General features: G+C 35.4%; 2 protein-coding genes across 2 annotated transcripts; one reads left to right on the forward strand and one right to left on the reverse strand.

The window, feature by feature from the left end:
* Positions 1-219: 219 nt before the first annotated feature.
* LOC122315437 (cysteine proteinase inhibitor B) lies at positions 220-972 on the forward strand. The gene has a single exon (XM_043131323.1). It carries the CDS (start codon positions 335-337, stop codon positions 734-736), a length of 402 nt encoding a protein of 133 aa, XP_042987257.1. The 5' UTR covers positions 220-334; the 3' UTR covers positions 737-972.
* Positions 973-2,132: 1,160 nt separating this feature from the next.
* LOC122315443 (probable UDP-N-acetylglucosamine--peptide N-acetylglucosaminyltransferase SEC) lies at positions 2,133-16,769 on the reverse strand. Its single transcript, XM_043131332.1, has 28 exons — positions 16,420-16,769; positions 15,110-15,255; positions 14,843-14,941; positions 14,702-14,752; positions 13,312-13,428; positions 13,174-13,230; positions 11,060-11,179; positions 10,242-10,304; positions 10,069-10,147; positions 7,821-7,930; positions 7,661-7,714; positions 7,492-7,559; positions 7,272-7,374; positions 6,919-7,121; positions 6,599-6,695; positions 6,025-6,096; positions 5,829-5,905; positions 5,545-5,661; positions 5,370-5,454; positions 5,087-5,254; positions 4,725-4,835; positions 4,557-4,643; positions 4,343-4,470; positions 4,171-4,253; positions 3,959-4,064; positions 3,669-3,815; positions 3,000-3,120; positions 2,133-2,646 (listed from the first exon to the last, which is right to left on the reverse strand). Exons 1-28 carry the CDS (start codon positions 16,586-16,588, stop codon positions 2,533-2,535), a joined length of 2,952 nt encoding a protein of 983 aa, XP_042987266.1. The 5' UTR covers positions 16,589-16,769; the 3' UTR covers positions 2,133-2,532.
* Positions 16,770-25,318: the final 8,549 nt, after the last annotated feature.

The following is a 25,318-nucleotide window of genomic DNA, read 5'->3' on the forward strand; positions in this document are numbered from 1 at the left end:
AAAGGCAGCAGCCCGAGACGATAAGAAGTCCGCTACGTACAGGACACAAGTTCGAGAACAGATAAACATAAAGCGACAGAATGAGAGAGAATCCCATCACTGAGTCTCTCGTCGTTTTCCCACATATTTCACATACGCGGCTAGCCGTTCGTGTTTCCATTCAATTTACGTGTCCAAACACCCTCCCTCTGTCTCTCTTTTATATACCCCCCCAAACCCTTTCCATTCCCTTCCACAACACACACAAAGGGAACATACACAAGAAACAAATTCCTTTTCTAGGTAAAAAGAAAGCGGATTTCTAGTTTATTAGCCACCAAAAGAGTCCTAATCAATGGCGTTCATAAGATCACCGGCGGCGAAGTTCGTAACGTTCACCATCTTCTTCTCCGTGCTCTTTGTATCGACGTACGGTTACCGAGGAGGATTGATGGGAGGGAGGATGAAGATAAGGGACGTGAAGACGAACAAGGAGGTGCAGGATCTGGGGAAGTTCTCGGTGGAGGAATACAACCGGAGCTTGAGGCAAGGTGGCAACGGAGGCGAGCTGACGTTTGTGGAGGTAGTGGAGGCGCAGAGGCAGGTAGTATCAGGAATCAAGTACTACCTGGTGATCTCGGCCACCCATAAAGGTGGGGAGACGGATACTTTCGAGGCTGCAGTGGTGGTCAAGCCTTGGGTTAACACCAAGAAGCTACTCAACTTTAGGCGATCCAAGTCCAGTAACAGCGAATGAACATGAACGGTTGGGCAAAAGTAGTAGTACTGCATTCTAGCTAATGCTTTTACGGGAAGGGTACTGGCGATGTAGTACTCTTTTATCTGACCTTTTTTTGTGATTTCTTTGTTGGATTGTGGGTGTCACTGTGTGTATGTGAGAGAGACAGAGAGAGAGCGTGCCTAATGTATCTTTTTTTCACGGGAAATCAGTATGAATAAAAGCATAATAAACGAGGGTTAGAACATTGAAAATAGGTTATTTATTTTCATTTTTATCTTTGAATTTGAAGAATATACCTTTAAAATGGTCTATATTAGTTTATTCATATCTATAATTATAAATAATTATGTATAATTCTTATTCAAAGATGAAGACCTCTTTTTTCTTCTTTAAATTATATTTTATTATTTTTTCTCTCCTCCCAACTCTCTCTTCTTTTTTTTCTTCTCTCTTTATTATTTTATTATTATTTGATCAAAAAATATATAATCTAATGTAGAAATTTTTCTTCATATTTAAAATCAATTTTTAAAAAATATAATTTTACATATGAAAATAAAGAATCTATTACCATTGGACTAAGGTGGTTGATATTAGCATTAACTTCTGTTCTGAAAATCCGAAGAGCGCTGCAAAAGGGCTCAGAACAGCAGCATGCATGGATATACTAAATTCTACTCATAATAAACGAGGGCTTAGAAAATTTCTACTGATAATCCTCCCTCAACACATCACCCTTAATTTCTTTTTCTCATACTGAATGTGTGATATATAAATTATGAGTAGAAGAAATCAATTACTTCAAAAATAATAAAGTTAAAAAAAAATAAATATAATGTGTGGAGATGATGAGTAACACAACACACTGTGTGAAACAATAACTGGAGATAGAATTTGATATGAACGAATTTCTATAAACCGATCGGGTTGATTTGATAAAATAAAGATTAATAAAATGACAATTACGACTTAACCCATTAAACTTACGATTAACTGGTATTAACTAAATCAATTCTATCTCTAACAATTTAACAATTGATACTCATCTTCTCTATTGGTACATAATATGAATATTTTTTGATTACATATTATCTTAAAATTTGTATGTAATATTAATTTGGAGATGACAACTATCATGTGATTTGAAAATTCTAGAAATTATTTTCTATTGTATCAATGGTTTGAATATTAATCATGAAATACTTTATTAATCATATAGTTATTCTTGTATTATATAAAGATTCATGCTAATCAAGTCAAAATATATATACGAATCATACTAAAATCTATTTATATTAAAATGGGTTAAAACAGATGTTGTTTGGATCAATCCACTCAAGTTTATTATTAAAAGATCTTATACGCAGGTCGTATTGTTTAATTCATTATATATATAGTTCATGTGAACAGGTTGAATCCGAGTGACACATTCATTATTTATTATATAGATCATGTTAATAGGTTGAATCTGAGTTGATCTATATAGAAGAATACTCATGATTTAACACGTCGCAAATACTATGTACGAACATGAGCTACCCACCCCCATAGGTCACAAATAGGGAGACTGAACACTGAACATCACTTGGTAAGGGCGTTAAAAACTAGCAGAACAAAAAAACACACTGATCCATTGGTAATAGCTGAGAGTGAACATCTCCTGGACAACCAACCAACAGTAAACTAGATGATTTTTTATAAGTAACAGTAAACTAGATGGATGAATAACGATAGTAGCACTCTTCGATTCTTTTTCTTTTTTTTTTTTTTTTTTTTAATATGTACACTCCCGTCTCCCCCAACCCTGGCTCCTACCTATCAGTTGGAAATTCCGTATCATTCTCGGTTACTTTAAATGGTTGAGGATGCTGGCCAGAGCAGTACAGATTCCACATCTTGAAATAGGCTCGCTCAAGATTCCGTACCTGAATTTTCCGTTAAAAAAAATATATTGCATTAACCAACTGCTTAATAGTACTAATACCTCAAGGATAATACTAATAAGATTAATGGAAGCATACAATGAGGTTTTTCAGCAGTTAATGTGGGGCAAGGTACTCTTAAATATTTTTTTCTGTGAAAAAAATGTTACAAGGGGGTGATATCTGGTCCCTGTACTTGGTAATACAAATACTAAAATGAGCTTTTATTCTTGCAAATGCCATTTTGGTCATATATATATATATATATGGCATCCGTCTCTCTGCATTAGGTCAAACGGGTTCATGGACTAAGGAATGCATAAAACTTCAGTAGAATTAAAAAATAATGGACTCACCCAGCGTGCTGTGTCAAAGAGAGGGCAAGTCAAACGGACCGCCTTGAGTCTGTTGGTAAGATCTTGGAGCTTCGAGCGATTCAATGCAAGCGAGACAGCCCTCTCTTCATATTCTTTCATACTGTTTGGGCATTTTGGAGGGGAAAAAGGAAACTAGTAAGTAAATGAATTAAGAAATACTAAGATGCATAGAGGAATCCCAAATGTTCTTTATGTTTGGTTCTGTTCTTTTTCGCACCGTTGGGGGGGGGGGGGGGGGGTTGTAAAAATGGTATTTGATATTAATATTCTCATTCCCAAGCATCATGGGTGGCATTGCCAGTCCCAGCCCATCTACTGTAAAGTGGAAGTATGCAAGTAAATCACATACCAGAAAAGAAAATCAGCTTTTTAAAACAGCACCTCTTTTTGTATGCCTTCTTTTATATTTCAAACCATTTACTACCTACTACCATCGTAGACATAAGTAGCCACAATTTCACCTTTTTAGTGGCACACAACGAATAAAAAGCTCCAGCAAACCCCCCCAACCCCTTTTTCCCCAAACAAAGAAACCCAATTCTCAACCTCAGCAATTACGGAGACTACACTTGCAAGGGGAACTTACTTTATTATTTATTGGAAAAAAGAAAGACAAAATCAAAGAAGGATATGCACATGATTACCTACCTGCTAACAATCATATCCTCTCCAACACCAGTAGCCAGACACAGGGAACCAGCAACTCTGGTAGCCATTTTCTCAAGGGGAAGGGTCACCATAGGAAGACCAGCCCATAGAATATCAGTGCCTGTTGTATGCGCATTGCATAATGGTCTACACAACAAAGGACAAATATAATTTTGGAATCAGCTGGGTCTCATAAATCTGAAATCCCATTAAAGGTAACAAAAACAAAAGATTGAAAAAAGGGTAAATTTGCCTAATAGAGAGAAAAGGACAGTTTATAGAATCCATACGTGTCAAGGAACAAATCTGCTAAAGAACTGCGTCTAATATGCTCATTTTTCATGGCAACATCTGTGAAAATAATCTGATCTAGTTGCACACCGCGTTGTGAAGCATCTAAATGTACAAAACAAGTTAAAAAATCAGAGTGAAAATGTATTGCTGGCATTTTTGCATTCATTGCCATACAATTTCTATATACAAAGATAAACACAAAGCATACAGGTGCGAAGTTTGTGTTCGCCAGCAGCTGGGAATCTGAGAAGCCAAAGTGCACTATTGGGGACACGTTTAAGAATATTGCACCTACATTGGCCAAAACAAAGATAATTGAGTGTGTTCCAAACTTTAGGAGCAATATTTCAAATAAGAAAAAAAAATCCATAAATAATTACCATGTATTGAAAATGTCAGGATCCATCTTGTAAAGCTGATTGAAACATGCAAAGATAAACTTGTCTTCTGGTAAGCCATAATCTGATCTCTTTGGTTGGCATTTTGGGTCCAATACATCACAATTTTTCTGAGAAATGCAACACAAAAGAATTGAAAATATACTATGGACGAAAAAAATATGATACACAGAGACAAGAAGTAATTCGGACTGACCTGCTTATAATCATTTACAAAGTAACAATGAGGAAGGTGGACAAGCTTTTCTGAATAGATGTGAGAAAAACAAGAAGGGGATACAAACTGCAAGAGAGAAGCAACCAAGTCAGATTATAAACAAAAAGAAGTCAAGTCGGAAGTAGATTAAAAATTCAAGCCTCCAACCTCATCTGTGACCAAATAATGAATATAACTTGCCCCCGTGGTTCCTGGGAATCCCATGTAAGAAATCTGAATAGGAGCAGGCTGCATCGCAAATATTTCATTCCTTGCCCCCTGCATAATTAAACATAAAACTCCGGAATGGAATAGAGTCGGACAATTAAAGAAAGAAAGAACACATGCAAAATTGGTTCAGAAAAATTAATGGGAAACGAGGATGTACAGAAAATCATGAGCCAAATTTCCATAGTGAAAAAAGCAGTTCCACATCTACCAAAGGAAACAGGCTTAAAGAAACTGTCCTTCCTAATCAATTGACTTTAAACTATTTATTGAAATAAGCATCAAATATCAAGAATTGATACCTTAGTATAGCCATTAAGATTGACAAGGATTTGTATTTTATCCTCATTAATCAGCCTGGCAATCATATCAGATGACATGGATGACACATCTATGAAGTGCTCTGCTTCTGACTGAATACGCTGTCTCCATTCAGTGCCATCATTTGGACTTAACGCATAACAGAACACCTGAAACATAAACATATTAAGGATGAAAAAAAGAAAAAACAGGAGGGGGTAAGAACTGAAAAGGTTAAAGTGGAAAATTAGATGCAAACTTCAGTATAAGACCAAACTTGCTAACCTCAACATTTTCTCTGTCATGCATGCCAAATACGGATCCCATGAGGTGAGAAAGAGGGTGGTTACCAAAGTCACTACTCACATATCTGAAAAGCCCAGGGATCAACAAATAAGATCATTGGAGAGAGAGAGAGAGAGAGAGAGAGAGAGAGAGAGAGGTATATCACAAAACATACCCAACTCGTAAGCGTCCAATCCTGCCCTCCTTCTTTATGGGCACAGGTGCAGGATGGTTGAAGGGAGGAAGTGAATAGCGGGATGCAATGATAGAGCAGTGAGCAGCATACTTACGGCTACAAGGGAGAAACAAGACAATCAACATATAGCAAACCAAACGTTTTTTTTTCTTAAAAGAAAATACAGAAGTGTATTCTCTGGGTATAGACACCCAATTACTGTGATAGTAATCATCAACTAAAGAAACATTCTATACAAAATCCAAAAGCACCATCGAATTTACCTGATTTCCAGGGCAAGAATTGGATCAATGGGATAGGCTATTGCATGGAAAGGCTGCACGCTTGGAATAACTGACATCTGAAGAAAAAGCTTTAAACAATCAGTATTTTAATTCTGGCAGATAAATCAACTGAAGGAAGAAATGGTACATCGGAAATAATAGAAAAGGAAAAAAGGCACACAGATTGACAGTGAACCTTTATTTGTTTCCTGAGTATCCCTTCAACTTCAATAAATTTGCTCTCCCGGTCCTCCCAGTCACAAACACACTGCACAATGCAGAAATTACCATAAGCCAACCCTTTATAAGGCTTTTCATGCACTTTTTTTTAATATTTTTTGACCATTTATTTGATCTAGTAATATTCGGGATGCTCAGTATCTTATATACCACAAATGAATTTTAATAATATATTAAAACTAAACTATATATCAAAATGGAGATTTCAAAGCCTGGTAGATAGTATAACCATTTAAGATCCTCCCAACAGAGAAATAAACACACACTTCAATATTTCTCTTTTGTACTCATCATACCTTTAAAACAAAGAATTTTAAATGTGTTAAAAAAATATCACGAGTAAACTGAAAAAATCAATGTATAAATCTCCAAATAATTTTTTAAATATGAAGTAACTAACTCCCTTAAGATATGCCATGTCAATGACAGGTTGCAAGGAAAAATCCCATCCCTTTGGGCATGTTGCACCCGCAACATCTAACGTTCCAACTAAAAATAACTTTGCAATCAAGCATCTCGACAATATATACCTGTAGTGTGTGAAGAAGGTTACAAGTTGCTTCTGGAAATTCAGGGCGTAGTATCAGTGCTTGCTTGTAGCTTCTTATAGCAGCTTCAACGAGTCCACTGTAAAGTGTCAAAATCAGAAATCTAAGTCATAATTTTTTTTTTATAAGCAAAATAATTTTATCAATCAAAGAATAGGCAAAGCCTGATACAATGTATGGTTGGCGCTAGCTAAGTAGGGGCAATGGAGATAAGGAAATCAAATTGAGTCATGATAAAATATGTACGTCAAAGGATGATTCTGTATTCAATTAAATATCTTCAAAGCTTGTTTAACATGCACCTGTCCTTGTAAGCTGAAGCTAGATTTGCATGAGCCTCGGCCATCGTAGGCCTGATGCTAATGGCTCGTCCGTAGTCATGAATGGCTTCATTAACTCTTCCAATCTCCTTGTACGTGTTCCCACGATTGACAAGTCCATCCGCAGCCAAAGGATCAATCCGGAGGACTTCATTGTAGCAAGAAATAGCATCCGCATAATTACCCTGTGCTTCAGAAGAAACAGGTATAACAAGGATAATGACTATCCAAATACAGGCGCTGTTTTCCGCAGAGAGAGAGAGAGAGAGAGAGAGAGAGAGAGAGAGAGAGAGAGAGAGAGAGAGAGAGAGAGAGAGGAGAAGAGATGCCGCTACCTGCTGTTTATATATTATTGCTAAATTATTGAAAGGAGCAGAAAGTCCTGTTGTTACAGACAGTGTAGCCTTATAACATGAAGCAGCAGCACTCAGCATATTCCTACATCATCAGAAAGTCATCCATTAGGACAGTTTACATGCTTGCCACATCTCACAAATAACTACTACAAACCTGAAATTCATAATCAGAATTCAATAACATATATGTGAAGGATACCATTCCATGTATATGTTCCCAAGGTTAGTGAGCGCTTGTGGATGGTTAACTTGTAGGGTAAGACATTGCTTCAGAAAACAATAGAAGTATGGTGAGAAATCAAACTAGGGTAGGCATGAAATGCAACTAGCAAAAAGAGAAGCAGAAAGGATGGATAGCATGAACCTACATGGTAGCACTGAATTGCTTCTTCAACTCTTCCAGAATCCTTCAAAGCATTGCCCTTTAGATAACAAAAAAACAAAAAAATCGTAATTAAGAGAGAAATTTGGAAGTACAAAAGTTTCCTGTGAATGAACCAGCATAGGGAAAGAAACAAGATGACAAACCAAGTTATTGTATGCCTCCAAGAATTCTGAATCAAGAGAAATGGCTCGCTTATAATGGAAAATCGCCAATTCTAGGTTGCCTTGCTCGTAATATAAACTAGCCAAATTTCCTGCCCCGTGTATTTAATTGAAATAAATCATTAGGAATAATGAAATAAAGTCATGCAAATGCAACGCTTAAATTTCTATTCGTAATATTCTTTCAGATAACAAAATAACCAGATATACAGCTCTAAATGATAGACATCGTGAACCCCTTGGAACAAAATATATTGGCAGCTTGGAAAAACATGATATACAATAATGGTCCTCCCATGCCATTCATTAGGACATCTCCAACCAAAGAAAAGTACTTTGCTAAATATCCACCTTTATTTATCACTATATGAGTAAGAACAAACAAGATTAACCCAAAAGAAACACTAAACACTAGCAGTTTACATCCTATAACTATGCATATGGAAGCTAATTGGCCCCATCTGAACGGTAACCAAACCATCTTTTAGAAACGTTAACCCTAGATTTTTTGCTCAACCTTTTTGACATCTACTAACCCTTCCTAACCTCCTCAAAAACTCTAATCTGTTGCTGCCAGAAAATTTCTAGCATCCAGTCTTGTCTAAAACCATAACCCACCACCCATAATTAGGTAAGGCACCTATGCATTGAAAAAATACAGTCCTTTCTCAGTTTTTGGCCTCAGAGCCAAAGTCCTAACAAGAAGTTTCTCACTCAACTTTCTTCCAACAGCTGATACAAATTCTGATTTTTTCCAACCCACCCCAAGGGTTAGGACATGTATATTATTAATAATTTTTATTAGAAGTTTCTTCAGTCTCCCCAGGCACCTCTTCATTCCCTGTTTTCAGTAGCAGTTAAGGTTTTTTAAGTAACAATCATATTGACTCTTTTTTCTTGTTATTTGATTAGTGGTACTTAAGTTTGTAAAAGCAGCAAACATCTCGCACGAATGCCAATTGTCCTACACATAATATTCAAATTACTTAAATTAAAAAAAAAAAAAAAAAAAAAAAAGAACAGCCAGTTGTCTTCTACAATTAATTCCTTGATTTCATTTTTTCAACATCAGGTCAAACATCTCATTGTCATATGTTTATGCAAGTTTAAAAATCATTCCCTCTTGCACCCAAGAAAAGAAAAAACCAATGTTGTCAGTGTTCACATGTAACTATTGTGATGCTAGATAAGAATATCACAATTATCATTCCAAGTAGCTATTGCGTCGTTGTCATTCCAAGTATCTTTTCTGACACTAGATAAGAATATCACAATTATCATGGTTTTGCCAACAGAACCAGTAGCTATGGCTGAAAAGAGAGAGTTCCAAGAGAAATCCAAACGTATACATGAAGTCCAAACAGCATGAAATTCAAGAAAAAGATTTGTGATGCCCCTAAAGCTAACTTGAAAAATAATTTGATAGCAGAGTTGATAAATATTCTAGTAATTTTGTAAATGCTCTTCCTATTCTTGGTAATAAAATCTCTTATTAATTATCAAAAAAGATTTGTAAATGCCAGCCGTGGGCCACACATTTGAGCTTTGCACTTTTTGTTAAAAGATGAGTCTTATTTAGCTCACAGGCTTTCATCTGTGGGCTTTGTTCAAGTATAATTAGGGGTGGTTCTTTTATTAGTTTAAGTAGGAGTTCGAGTCTGATCGGCAGAAGCCAGGATCCGAAGAATATGAGAGAGCCATTGCACAAAATAATTCCAAGTTAAATAGCATTTTGCTTTTTTTCTCTGCATTCAGAGTCAAAATAGTAAAAAGTGAGACCTTCGATTTATGGCAGGCGTGTATGCCTAGACTGCTTTCTTTCTTTCTTCTCTTTTTATTGATGGCTATTCACTTTACTAGTCATGCGCAGCATTCATGCCCTAGGACCAACATAAGAGACTTAGTTTCCTTCCTTTCAATTCCATCTCATACACTTTCAAACTCTTAACCCTAGATGTTTTCTTGAAGCTTTTAAGAATAACCAACCCTGCTTTTTCTTCATCGAAGATGAATAACCAACCTTGAAAACCCTAATTTATTGCTTCCAGGAAAATTCCTGCATCCACTTTTGTCTACAACCAAAACTACCACAGAATCTCACATAGGGCAGCTATAAATTGCAAAATAAAAATAAAAAACTGCTTTCCTGTGCCAAGGCATAAAGCATAACTGCATAGTGAAAAACCCAGAAGTACGCATGCAGACATGCAAAATATTTGAAAACACTCACCATAGGCCACAACATAGTCTGGCCGCACCTGAAGAGCACGCTGATAACATCCTATTGCCTCTTGAGGCATTCCCAGAGCCTGGAAAAGGCAAAAGAAATATCTTGTTTTCTCCGAATACCTGACCGAGCATTTTCAGATACCCGACCTTATTAGCACAATACAATTAGCTTACCTTGTACACGTTTCCAAGATTAAGGTAGGCATCAGAAAATGTTGGTTTGAGCTTTAAAGCTTCCTGGAGATGGGGAAAAAAAGGCACCAATGAGCTAAATAAGCAAGCCATATCGAGAGGAACTATCCTATTCAGTGAGAATCCAAATAGAATTCCTATGCATTCATACATGCATAGAATTATAAAATACAGACATCTATAACTTATTTGCATGCATATATATGTACGTATGCAGATATATGCCTATCAATGATGATGGTCCTATGACTAGGGATGAGAATGATTATATACTTTAAATTTATGATTATATACTTTAAATTTACATAGTAAAAGAAGTCAATACCTACGATTTTTGTGCTTTTCTGGTTTTGGGTATATTTTAATTCAACCATGTACTTCATATTAATAATGGCTATCAAATATTATCATTTTGTATATTTTGTAAAGCACGAGAATTATATAAGATGCTATGATTAAATTTTATGTGATAGCTGATCACTTTATTGTTATGTTGCATAATACTCCAACAAATTGAGTTAACAACTATATTATTACTATCTTTTTTACTGTATTTAATTTTTTTTTTATTATACATTATTTACTAAAATAGGCACTTTTTGCCTAGGCTCTAGCCAGCGTTTGTGTGTGCATTGAGTGCTTTCACCAACAATGATTAAGCCTTGACATGGTATATGCAACTTCATGTGCCATAACTCACACAAATATGCACGTTTGTAAATGCATGTGCAAGCACATAAACACCCACACACCACAAGCATACACAACAAGCATAACATAAAGAAATTCTAATTACTTACCTTATAATATTGAAGTGCCTTGTTAAGATCACCAGCTTCCATGAAAAGGCCAGCAAGATTGGACCATGCAATTGCAAAATTTGGTTGGATTCGAAGAGCCTCAACATAGCAGTTGTATGCCTACACAAAGACACAATCTCAAAGGTAGGTACTATATGTTTTTTTTTTTTTTTTTTTTTTTAGTAAGTTAGGTAGGTACTATATGCTAAAAGATTAAAAAATTTGTCCATCTACAACGATATCCTTGTTTGTTCTCCACCAACCCAATACCAAATGAAACAACTAAGGGGATGCTTGGGGAATAAGATGAGATGAAAAATATGTGAATAATAATGAAATGATTTGTAAATAGCAGTGAAATAATATGAGTTATGATGTTTTATGAGATTTCGAGAAAGGAGAGAAAAAGTCAAATAAAAATATTTTTTTGATAAGTAAAAGATAAATATTATTGCTCAGAATATAATAGGCATTGCTCTTGTACATAGGAAGTATACATAAGATACCTAAATACATTCTATGCTCAAGGAATTAAAGATAAGAAATCATGGACATTGTCCCCATTTAGTACAATAGCTGAAAACCAAAGCATTAAAGTTTGAAAACAAAAGTTCTTTAGCTCCTCTGTGGTTCGTTCCTTGTTTTCAAAGCAACGCGCATTTCTTTCCGCCCAAACACACCACATGATACATAGTGGGATTATCTTCCATACTGCTGCCACTTGTTGGCTACCTTGTATCTTCCTCCAACACCCCAGCAGATCCACCACCCTCAAAGGCATAACCCATGCAACATCAACCCTTTGGAAAATCTCATCCAATATCTCCCTTGTGACCTCACAATATGATAGAAGGTGGTCCACAGATTCTCCATTCTTTTTGCACATATAACACCAATTCATCACTACACACCACCTCTTCCTCAAGTTATCAGTAGTCAAGATCTTCCCAAGAGCCGCATTCCAAACAAAGAAGGCTACTTTGGAGGGCAAGCGAGACTGCCAAATATTCTTCCAAGGGAACGGAGGATGGTTGTGTGATCAAAATTTTGTAATACGCCTTTACAATAAATTTCTTATGATTATTAGACCTCCAATTCACACGATCACCTTGTGCCATCGGAGTCCCCATTGAGTATAGGAGGCTGAGAAAATCTGATACAAAAGATAGTTCCCAATCATGAAAGTCCCTATTGAAAAGAACATCCCACTTAATAGTGCCATGATAGAGAGACCACAGATCCGCCACTAAAGCCTCCCTATTAGCAGCAATACGATAAAGATTCGGAAAAGCTCTTTCCAATGCTTGATCTCCACACCACACATCCAGCCATAAACTGATTCTATTGCCTTCTCCCACAACGAATCGAATATGTTTCTCGAAACAAGGCCACCCCCTCCTTATAAACTTCCATAAACTCACACCATACCCCCCACTCCCTTCATTGGAATACCAACTGCCCCAGGCAGTTCCATAACGAGCAACAATATTGTAAAGTTAAAATATTGTTAGAATATAATTTTTTAATATTATTTTTGTTTTGTGATTTGAAAATGTTGAATTATTTTTTATTTTTTGTTTAAAATTTTAAAAAAGTTGTAATGATTAGTTTAAAAGTGTTTGTGTTTGAATGATGTTTGCGAAGGAAATGAGATTGGATGAAATGAAATGAAATGAGATGGAAATTATTTCCAAACATCCCTTAAATCTCACATAGCTACAGACAAGAAAAAAATAATAATTGCAATTATTAATGGTGATGATGACGACAACGATGATAATAATAACAACAATAATCAAATAGTCTCCCTTGTGCCACTAATGCTTCCAAAGTAAAATTGGTTCAAAATTCAAAAATCATTGTAAACATAAGACGCATGTCGTTTTGTGTTTTCTTTGTTAAAAATACCATACTAATTCAAAAAGGAACATCTTTCTCTTTCTCCTTGTAGGATAGTCAATAATAAATTAAATCTATATATATATATGCATTGTTCAGAACAGCATACACAACTCTAGTACACCAATTAAGCTGCACCAAACATATTAGTTTAGAGAGAGAGAGAGAGAGAGAGAGAGAGAGGAGAATAAATAAATAAACTCTCAAATTCCCACCTCTTGCACCAGACCTTGAGCTTTCATCAAATTCCCAAGGTTACTGTGAGCATCAACCTGCACCAATAACAAAGAACTCCAACTAATCCCATGGAATCTAGTGGTTCAGAATAGATTTCAAACTGTGATTGACCCTACCAAACGAGGATTTAACGCAAGAGCCTGACGACAACACTGGGCTGCCTCATTGAATCTTCCTTTACGCATGTATGCACTTGCTAAGTTTGACCATGCATCAGCAAAATTGGGTCGAAGCTGCGAATCAAAATTTAAACCAGAGGATCAACTCAGGATAAAGATCCCTAATGAGCTTAAGAATTCAATATACATGAATAATGAACTAGCATATTCCAAGAAGGTTGGAAATCATACTAAAGCGGGGTGAAAGAGAAAAATGATGTGCCATTATTGGGTTTCTGAGTCAAAATAGACGTTATATGCCAGCAAACTGAATTTATAGATTGTCAGTGACAAAAAGGAAACAAAACAGGCCACCTTTTGGGCTCAGAAACAACATAAACTAAAGAGCCAAAAATTTGAAACCAAGATCCATAAATCCCTAGCCACTTCGCAGTGCAGGAAGAGATAAATGCTGAACCAAATCCATTCCATCCCAATGATGAGGTTATGGCTCTAAGTTATCTAGTGATAATATCTTTCCTAAAGGCTAAACCTGTCATCTATACAAAAAAATTACTCTCAAAGGGGCCTTGCTTCACCTAATACTCTTCAAAGGAAGCGAAAAGCAAGAGAGGGCTAAAGGATCAACCTTAAACTTCCACCTTTTGGTTCCAGTTTCCGTTATTTCCTTGTATCTATTTCTAGATCCTAATTAGGAGCATTATCTTGCATACATTCAATGGCCTATTCTCGTATTCATAAAACTTCTTTTACTTACCTAAAAAAAACCATCTGCTGGATGAGAGCTAATAGATTTTATCCTTACCTCTTCTGAATTGAACATGTAAATAAGATTAAATAGCAAAGAAAACAACTTCATTTCCAATGTTTATTAGAGCAATGAGATTGGGAGAGGATGATGTTGGAGTTAAATGACTTTATGCTTAAATCCCTCATTGTTTAGACAGTAACAGAAAATCAAGCTTTTCTACTTTCCTAGAGTAGCTTGATGTCATGCACCTCTGTGTGATTTTGATAAGAATGATTATCGGGGAAATAAAAAAGATTTCTAGTCTTTCAATAGATTATCAATATTTAAAAAATACATGGTAAAACAAAACAATCAGATCAATGATACTTAGCGACATGGGTCCAAACATATTAAAGTTATGATTTTGAACCTAAATTTGAATTACAACTGAGGGACAATAATGAATGTAAATCAATACATTTATACTACTTTCAATGTCTGAGAAAGATTATATCCCAAGGAATTGATGGTTAAAAAATCGCAGGAGAAAGACAAATGAAAATATTTTAAAAAATCCCAGTCCTGCACTCGTTCAAAAGTAAGGAAGAGATTTAAATGCTGGGATACTAAATTGATAGATTTTTAGTTGTCACAAACCTCAATAGCAATCAGATAGTAGCGGATGGCGAAGTCAATATTTCCTTTCTCCTGTTATAGAAAAAACATAAATATCATCCATTAGACCCTCGTAGGTGAACACTTGAAGATTGACAACCATCTAAGTTGCCTAGAATGTACCTTCCAAGCATTTGCCATATTTCCATAGCACTCAGCAAAACCGGGGTCAAGTCGAAGTGCTTCTTCATTTTTTGCAATGCACATATCAAAATCATGCAACTAAAAAATAGACATTCATTAGGTGGAGAAAAACAAATTGTTAATACCCCCCCCCCCCCTCCCCCCTTTTTATTGGCAAGCTAAACATAGTGTGATCTTGGACGCTGAAGGAGTAATAACTATATAGCCTACGAGAAATAGAGCCACATTAAAAAGTTTTCGGACAACCTGATAATGGATTGCACCCAATAGAAGAAGATTATCAGTACGCTGTGGGTTTCGCTCATAAACAGCATTGCTGTGTTCTAATGCCTGCTTAAAATTTCCAGCTTTGTACATCTGATGAGCAAGGGCCATGAGCATGCCTTCATCAACTGCAGCACAATTGATAAACAAAAGTTCTAAAAATCACTATAACTCAAAATATATGTACGTCAGTGCCATTAAGAGGATTATGGTGTGGGGTGGCCTTGGAAAAAACAGAAGAGGCCACACAAAAACGATCAATACATTCCTCAGATACACATGATGGTCACAAAAACCACGACCCACAACTAGGATCAATAAAGACCAATCTATTAGCATTGCTCTTTTATCCCCATGATGGTAGGTGCTCTTTTAGAATGTCCAAAGACCAAAGGGAGTGCCCTTCTTCAGTAATAGTGGCCACAAAGATTTTATTTTCCATGTATGGGTTTTTTTTTTTTTTTTTTAAGTAGAGTTTTCCACATATGCAGTGAAGAGAAAATCAACTGGAGAGATGGTAAAATATAAAATCAGATATTGGAGAAATAGAGACCCTCTACAGGGCTACACTCTGGGAAGATCTAGCAAAACTTCTGAAATATCGGATATTTTCACTCTATCTCAGACCCCAATCGGTTGGGGTTGAGACCCAGTTGATTCAATTCGAGTTGAGTGCATACTTTGAACCTCTATTCTACATATAGAATTGAGTAATTACAGACCTTAACATTTGAGGAAACGTTTTATGGATTGAATGTAAACTCAAATCAATCCAGATCTTCTCCATAGAGAATCACTACTATAACGTGGAAGCTCCTGGGATTTAAATTCAAAATTAAAATAGGGCCAATATCAGTGCGAGGAACGATTCAGTTTTGGGCTGGGCCACTCTTTCCAAAAAATAAACCCCAAGCACAAATTGGGATAAAGGATTCCGCTAGGAAAGAGGGAATTAATCAAACAAATCAAGCTCTTGAACCACCGGTTTTTCCAAACCTCAAGAGTAACAAATCAAAATCAAGATTGCTCTCCCGTATGCTTATTGAGGAAAACACTTCTTTCAAGGAAGTTTTTCCCAGGAAAAATCTTCCCGGAAAAATAGAAACAAAGATCAAACCATAAAATAGAATATAAATGGAGAAAAAATCCCTAACATGAAATTTTGGAAAAAAAGGACTAGAAAGCATCCAAGATATAAGCAAAAAACTTGCATTCAAACCCTAAATCTATAAAATCACGTATCAAAAATCCAAATGAGAATCCCGCAAAAAGACAAAAAACAAATAAAAAACCTTCAGGAGAGTTCAAGGCCTGAGAGCGCTTGAGATTGGAGACAGAAGAAGAGGAAGAAGAAGCGGCAGCAGCCAACGACTCATCGCGGAGGTCCAAGTTGTACGGCGCTAATTGGAGAGGCGGATGATGGTGGTGGTGGTGCAGTGGATCGCCCTGTAACGAGAGCATTGTAGCGATGTTTGGATCAGAAGAAAATCTGACCGCAATGCGTCACGGAACCGTCAATGCAAAGAAGCTTTTCTCGCGAAGGAAAAGGAGGAGGGTTTTTTTTTTCTCGAGAAATTTCTCTCCTCTCTGAAGTCTGAACCCTTTGTTTTTCTCTTCCCTGAAGTTTTTTTTTTTTTTTTTTAATAAGAGTTTTTAAGAATCTGTCCGTCTTGCTGTCCCTCTACCTCTCTCCTCTCCCTCACTACTATTCCAAGTTATATTCCAGTACGAACATTCCATGCATATTTATGAACCAAAATCCAATTATATCGTACCAACTTATATCCCACGTCGAAACTTCAGGGGTATTATAGGTATTTTGAGTACTAAAGTCTGTAGCTTTGTCCTGCGTGGTAGGTTGTTTGTGCGCTTTAGATGAGGTTGTATGGAATAAGCAGTTTAGACTCCGCTGCGTTCGATAAAAAGCGCACGCGGCTACCCGACACGTGGTAAAACATACATGGAAGGAGATGGTTGGTGACGAGGATGTTTGGTTGAGGAGCACTTTGAATTTATATGGTCTTAGAATTCTATCGTGGGTAAATGATCTTCGTCTGATCTTCAGATCCCACACGGACGGAAATTCCACTATTTATGGTTCAAAATCACAACTTGGTATCCATTCAAAACATCACGTTACCTATGACAAGTCTTTCTTATGCTCCACCTTAATACGCAAGAAGTGAAAGTGTTTTTGTCATCCGAGCAAAATATCTAACCCCACCCCCATACAGATTATATAAATATAGATTTTTCTATATAAATTTTATCAGAAACTCTTTAGAACGGAGCAATAGATCTCGTGGGTTTGACGTCCTCCAATAATTGCATAACACCTCAGCAAACCATGCAGAAGATTCATGAGCCGCATCACAGGATAGAAAAATGAAAATATTTCTCTCCTGTAAACACAACCCGCAGCTGGCCTCCAGGCCTTTGCACCCACCCCTTGACCACTGCACAACATACGAACTCCATATTGGCTCACTACCAGCGCACGAGGCACACCATCTAGACCACCGCACGTCGTCATCCTCTCTGTCTATCGCCATCTTCATATCTACAATTTACATGGTTTGGAGATATATGTAGATTTTATATTTTATGACGAATTTTCTACGTTTATTGAGAATATTTTTAGGATTTTATGGAGATTCTCTGTAGATAAATATTTTATTTGTAGAATGATTTATAGGGTACAGTGCCAATTTTTGGATGAATTAATAGTATTCAATTTTCATAGAAATGCATAATATCACAAATCAAACCTTAAATTTGATCAATTTCAAGAATCTAAAAGCCTGCAAAATCTTCTCAAACCATCCAAAAATGTCTATAGTTTGTTTACTAACACTGCCCTATTTTGACAATTTTACTATTTTTCTTTATTGATTTGGAATTGTTTAAAGATATTCTGTTGTATTTCTTCATTGATTTGGCAATGTTGTGGTAGTGTTTTGGCAGTGTCATTTTTATTGATTGATTTAACATTATTTTATGTTATAATGAAAGATTTTATTTTGAATTTAGATAGTGATGGAATTGAGATAATGATAAATAGAAACTGTTCAAAGGTTGAAGATGAAAGTATTGAGGTTAAAATTGTTGAAGAATAATGTGATGTGAATATAGGAGATGGAGTGAATATGATTTTCTTTTCCAGTAGTGACCTTTTGGAGCCATTCGTAGAGAAAGAATTTGATAATGTAAAAGATGCGATGCTTAAGCATTTTACAAGGTGTATGCAAGATAAAGATGTTTTGTAATGAGAACCAACCATACTCAATTGTCAAAATATGACAAAAAAACTAATTGGAGTAGAATATATTTGCTCAAGGAAATTATTTCGGTGTGAAAGTAGTAAACAAAAAGAACAAAAAATCTAAACCTACTGAAATAAAAATTGGGTATAAAGCAACAATATCAATAAAAAATAATGGTGAAAAGTGGACAGTATACCACTTTGTCTTTGAACACAACTATGAGCTAATCACACTAAGAAGTATTAATTTGCTACGTGGACATAGAAGAGTGACACGTGTAAAAAAAACCCATTCTCATTTTGAATGAGCTCGGTGTACTAACAAGGAAGATAATATTGGTATTAAAAAAAGAATTAGGTGGTGACTTTAATATTTAGTTATATTGGTAAGGATGTCGAAAATTATTTAAGAAATAAAAAAAAAAAATTGTTTGAAAAGGGAGATACTCAAAAATTGTATGCTTACTTTATTGATTGACAGTGTAAAGACCTGGCTTTAAGGAGAGAGATAAATGGCTACATATCAATATTTTGAAAATGTTGTCACCTTTGATGCAACGTACATGACAAATATTTATAATATGTCATTTATGTTGTTTTCTGGAAATAACCATCATCACCAAATCATAATGTTTGGTTGTATATTGTTAGAATCATATATGTGGTTATTGAGAACATGACAAGGGACAATGCTTATGTATGTCCCTTCAACCATAATTACCAATAATGACAAGGCGATATCCAAGGCTATTGTAGAGGTACTCTCAAATACAACTCATAGGTTGTACTTATGGCATATATTATTCTAATTATAACCTATTTATTTTTCTATATATAAGAAATTTGAAATTTTTTATTCTAATTCTAAATTAGAATAATTTTGATTATTGTAATAGATAATTACATGCATTGAAGTATTGTATATTCTTTTTTCTTAAATGAATTAGTTTCGCATTTCCTAATAAAACTCCAAATTGTATAATTGAATAATAGTTACAAAAACATCAAATACATTATACCAGGTGCAATCTTACGAAATGCATATTCCACAAACAAAATTATCTGCCTCCAATACAAACTATACCATTACATAAATTTTATAATAACTAATGTTCAATTCTCACCCTTAGCTACCCACATCGATAATGCAATATTATCCCTAATTGCACCCATGGCTTGGGTTAATGCACTTGTCATGTCTAGTTGGTGAGATGATGATGCCCCCTCATCTGTCCCAGTTGACTTTCTACCTTCTATTTGCATCCCTAAACGACCAGTTCTGAGGCGTTTTCATTCTAATGAAATTATGTACTGTACAAGAAGTTAGGATAATGCATCCTTACCTCCCAATTGAGTAAGCAGGCATTAAACTTAGAATTCTAAACCATTCTTTCATCACACCAGATGTTCGCTCAATAACAATACATAGTGAAGATGCCGATAATTAAATAATATCGATACCCACTGAATGTACGCTAATTATGCTGGTTGCTTTTATAATACATTTCTCTTGGGTATGATGGCATATATCTAAGAGAAAGTGGAAATGCAAAATTCACAATGCAATAACAACCTATGCACATTTGGCCACAGAGCAACAGTGTAAAAAGGCAATGTAATAAACACTAATCTACCTTTTAAAAAAAATCTTCTAGTAACATAAAAAATATTATTCTTGTTGGAAGTTTATTAGGGGGCGGCATTGGAAAATAGATGTTGGACTAAGTCAACGCATTAATTAAGACACATGCATCATGAACTATACCCTCTCATCATGTGTACACAAATATGAACTTCATGTCGAAGTCACATATACATAATACATTTTGTGTAATTTGTCCTTTCCTATTTTGGTATGCCTCACATATATCAACTGGTACGATTGCATCGATTGTCATTCTGTTTATTGCCCCAATGCATCCCTACAACAATAGAATGTCAATCAAATGCTATGTTTTTCTCTTTATTTATTTCATACATATACAAATCAATAACATGAAAGTATTAAGAACAAAAATATGTTACTTACCTCAAACTATGACATATTTTAAGAATTACCCGCAATATAGGGATGGGATTCACCTATGCGTGTTGGCCTAATAATTTAGCTCCCAAGTTCACATAGCACATTTATGACTGCCTGCACATGGCGATTAATGGTTTAACTGTTATATTAAAACCTGTCCCCGACAATGTGTTACCCTTGTGCATGTCCCACCAAAATACAAAACATGGCTACTGCTTCCTTTACACTGACCTCACGTCTAGAATCCGTCAAAAATTCTTGTCCATGCAAGATTGAGCATAATGTCCAAAATAACTCTTTACAATTTGTTGGATTACTATTTAGAATTTCGTAAACATACTAATGGCTATGCAAGCCAATATTCTGTTAGGGCATTCTAAGATTAATGTCCATTTCGTCACGCACAAATCGAATAAGCATAACAATCGAATACGTCTTATGCTTGTAGTTTGAACAACTAGAACTCGTGGGTAAGTCAAAGTTGACCTATTCTCCATTGTTGTCGTCATCCATTGATGAATGATCCATTGACCGATTATCACTATCCATTTTTGAAGTACTTCTTTATTGTGGTGGAAAATATGTTACCAAATGCAAAATAAAAACAAGCTACAAGGATGCTACATGCTAAGTATAATTCAAAGCGAAAATTTTCAGATCAATGTCCTATGGTCCTAATTCCACTAACAGGTTCAAACTTGAGCCATTTTCAAATTAAGTACAAACAATGTTGACTTTCAACATCCCCACATATTTTTTCCGACAACTAAAGGCCATGGAAAAATAAAAAAATATACCTGCTTCTTGATAAATGTAGCAAATATCGAAAACTATCAATTTTCATCCCAAATAGAGATAATTTTTCTAGGATTTGAAGAAAAATAAGAAAGCATTATCAAACTAGAATTAAAATGATTGAATAATAATATCTAACATCAAATACATTAGATCTAACAAAAACTACTAACAAAAACATAAACAATATTACCACCAAATCATAGTAGGTAATATATGCAAAAAATGACATGAAACAATAGATTCCATTTACCAAGTTTGTAATATTCCCCATATTATCAACCAGGTACATTGTGGCTCAATTCTAAACATATATTGTAATTAAGTTAAAATCACCTGCTTCAATAGAAAACAAATATATAAGCACTTATGGAAGCTTTGTTATATGCTTTAAAGTAATGAATCATAGCACACTTTTCTCTTCTATAGATCTCAATCACAGTATTGGAAATTCTTTGTGATCTTGCATTAAAATTCACCTTTTACCTTTCATTTCCTTGATTTATGAGAGGAACATGAGCCTGAACAGACCAATAGGCAAGCTTGATTATCTTCTTTCTTTGATTTTATCCTCGTTTAATGGTAATAGTGTCTTTAATTTTTATACGATTTGATTCTATAGATCTTCCCAACAGGGAAAGGAGCCATGGCACCAGCTGCTCAAGATTTAGCAGCAATTCCCGAACCATATAGAAGAAGTTCAAGGAAGAGGTTTGTTTAATGTTGTGGTGCTCATTAGCAAGAGTCTCTTCCCTATTTCTGCATATGATATTTGCCTAAAGTTGAAGGAGAGAAGAATTCTTGCTAACCCCACCCATTATACTATTGTTTGTTTAACTCCCCCACTTTCAATGAGACAAAGAAGAATGCCAGTGCATATTCAACATTTATGTGGTTGAAACTCTAAGATTCATATTTTATTTAAAAGATTTTTGTTTTTCTTTCACATTTTTGACATATTAGTTGATTGAGTGGAAATATTGCATATTTCATACGTTTAGAATCAATACATTTTAATTATCACATGACATTATTGTTGGTTTTAGATGAAAAATGGTTAATAAGCATAAATTTTTATTGTGATTTAAATTGGTTAATATCATGATTTATACTTAAATTTATAAGCTCTGATTTAATTGAGCGATATTTCTTTACTTGCATAATATATTTTTAATATTTTATTTTTTTTATTTGTTTTTAATTTTTGTGTGTGATTTCTTTTTTTCTTTTTCTTTTTTGTTCTCTACTACTTGTGTTATTTGTTTTGCTCATTTTTTTTACAGCTTTTAAATAAAAATTACTCACTCCAACTCTAACGAATGAAGAAAATGAAGTATTTCAAAAATCACATGAGACCACCAATTGAAGAGAAATGTTGGGAAGGACAAGCACACACAGCATTTAAAACATGCATGCTCACAAGGGACAAAAGATTATTTGGCAAGACTTTTTTGGCTTTTAGAAAGACTTTTCCAGCCCATTTTGGACGCATGCAAGGCTGCACCTTACAACCTTTTGACTCTTCAATGGGAGCGGTTTCCTCCAGACATGAAACGAAAAAGGAAAAAAAAATGCCTTCGGCATGCAGGAAACGCAAGGGCTCTTTTTGGACTCTGCACGAGTAGCTACTCTAAAAATAAGAATGAAAAGTTCTATGGGTGCTTTATACGCCTAGAAATGTTGGGAAGTGCACATATACGAAAATTGCATTTCAACCATCAAGCAAGTGAAAAAGGACATGCAGTGCACACTATGACCAGCATGCAGCACATAAACCAGAATTCTTTTAGGGAAATCAGCTTGGGGTTCACGGAGGAGATCATAAGTTCTCGGTATTATTTTCTCTTGGTTGGGGAAAAACAATGAGGAGCTACTGTGAAAGGAGGATCACAGGAGACTTTCGTTGGAGGTTGGACGGGACAGAAGACATTTTTCTTTGAAGGAGGAGTGTTTTACGAAGAGAAGAAAAAGCGAGTAGGGAGGAGGATAGCTAATTGATGAAATGCAGAGGGGCTCTTTCCTTTGGGGTCTGGGACGCAACACGAACTGAAATGGTGGGAGTTACTTTTCATTTGGATGAATTATAGGGTTTTTTTTTTCTTTTTCTTTGTGGGATGCTGGACAGAACAGTTGGCTAAGCATTTCTATTCTGGGTTACGAATTGAAGGGACGTAGCAGGAGCTTCTTTGATTTGAAGGTAGCAGCACGAACACGCACAAGCTAGATGGAACTTAAACATAGGAGAAGATTTACGAACCCAGACGAAAAAATCACACTGGACTGTGAGAGAGGTTCTTTTTCGTTTGACACTGACTTACAGGAAGAGCAAATTTTATTTTTTGAATGGGCTTTTAAGTGAGATGTAGGGGAGTTCTTTTTCCTCTTCACTTTTGATCTATGCTTTGTGCATTCTGAAAAGTGAGCAGAAAATTTTCTTTCCTCAAGCTTTTCAAATTGTTGTCATTTCAATGATTGTAATTTCTCTGCAAACCTTTGCCAAAAATGATAATTTTTCAATATTAAGATGGCTAGAACCTTTTCACACACAAAGCAAAAAAGGGCATGACCCTATCTTCAAGCTAGCCAGCTTGCTAGTAAAAGTATTAATTATATACGATGGAATGAGAATTTAGGATCACATAATCTTCTTAGATAGGTGAAAAAATTAGGTTTTAAGAAATTAGACATTTATACTTTTTTCAGCATATATAGTAAGTCATTAAAAAAATGACTTGTTAATTAGAAATATCTCTTGGCCAAATATAGAAATATCTCAACTTTAGCACAACAGGCATAAAATCGCAAACTTGAATTTTTTTAAACAAACCAATATAGAACACACGAGAGAGAGAGAGAGAGAGAGAGAGAGAGAGAGAGAGAGCAAATAGTGGATAATGTGTTTATATGTGTGTAATAAATGCCATTACACATGATGAGCAAAAATAAACAAAAGCACAGTCCACAATATGCACAAGTCATAGAGCAGGTAAGTATAAGTACAAAAAACATAAAAGGCACAAACAAATCCAAACATCTTTCATTTATGTGAAATCAGATCATAGATATTCTTATAAAATAAATATTTATCGAGCAAACACTCTATACACCCACATGAAAATGAAGTACAAAAATAAGGAAACATGACATAAAAAAATATGCAAACATTACAATAAAAATCACACTTACAAAGCACAAAAAAAAAATGTTACTTGCAATATCAAATACAGTACAAAGCAGCACAAACATTTTGCAGCATTCATAGTTACTAACTAAAAATTAAAAATAGGAAATAAGCATCCATATCAAAGATAATTCAACAAACCGCATGGGCACCCACCAATGCATCCTCAAAGGCTCATGGCCCAACACCTCCTGTTTTCCAAATCCAATGCCTGGAAGCATGTCTGATAGCTGCCCACTATTAATACGTTGTAAGCACAGAAGAAATTTTCTTTTAACATGGAGGATCAAACTCTTGCAGTATTTTAACACACTGAGTGAGTCGATCAATATGGGCATCGCTCTTGGAACTAAATGTGGTTCTGCTGCACTTCAAACCTAAAACGACATCCCCTTCCTTATAGCACTTCTGTCTTACTATGGAAGTCCGAGCTAGCTCCGACAAGTAGTTGGACATCTTTTTTTGTAACCCAGTGGTGGCCTCTCTCATTTGAAGACGTCCGTTTTGGCCCAAAGAGATTGATGATTGCCCACATCTGATAAAGAAGTCCATATCAATACCGTCCATACCCACACCTTTGGGATTGGCCACATTCATGCATCGATGCACATTAGTGCATTTGCACATATCTTTATCAAGCTGGCGCTCCTCGTCATTGGTTGGGGGTGGTTAAGTCGATGCATGCCCAAATACCCTAGTGGATACGGATGCCCTGAAAATGGTGCAAAGCTTCTCGTACTTTGGGCTACTATGGATGTAAAAATGATTCCATTGTGGTTTCACCTAACGCAAACGTAATAGGGAGTATTAATATTCTAAATTGGTTAACTTTTAATAAAACCAATTGTGCCATTACTAGGGATAATTGCTTACTCTAAGAGCATGGGCCCAGTGTTCATCACTGTTGATGACCGTTCCGGTCTCTAG

The sequence above is a fragment of the Carya illinoinensis genome, chromosome 1, assembly GCF_018687715.1.
Source record: "Carya illinoinensis cultivar Pawnee chromosome 1, C.illinoinensisPawnee_v1, whole genome shotgun sequence".
Taxonomy (NCBI): Eukaryota; Viridiplantae; Streptophyta; class Magnoliopsida; order Fagales; family Juglandaceae; genus Carya; species Carya illinoinensis.

What these genes read in the sequence shown, in the direction of transcription:
- LOC122315437 (XM_043131323.1), top strand. Translation starts at nt 335, where the DNA reads ATGGCGTTCATAAGATCACCGGCGGCGAAGTTCGTAACGTTCACCATC.
- LOC122315443 (XM_043131332.1), bottom strand. Translation starts at nt 16,588, where the DNA reads ATGCTCTCGTTACAGGGCGATCCACTGCACCACCACCACCATCATCCG. An exon ending in CAATAATATATAAACAGCAG is followed by an intron (nt 7,122 to 7,271) that starts GTAGCGGCATCT and finishes TCTGAAGCACAG; the next exon opens with GGTAATTATGCGGATGCTAT. An exon ending in GAGGATATGATTGTTAGCAG is followed by an intron (nt 3,121 to 3,668) that starts GTAGGTAATCAT and finishes ATGCCCAAACAG; the next exon opens with TATGAAAGAATATGAAGAGA.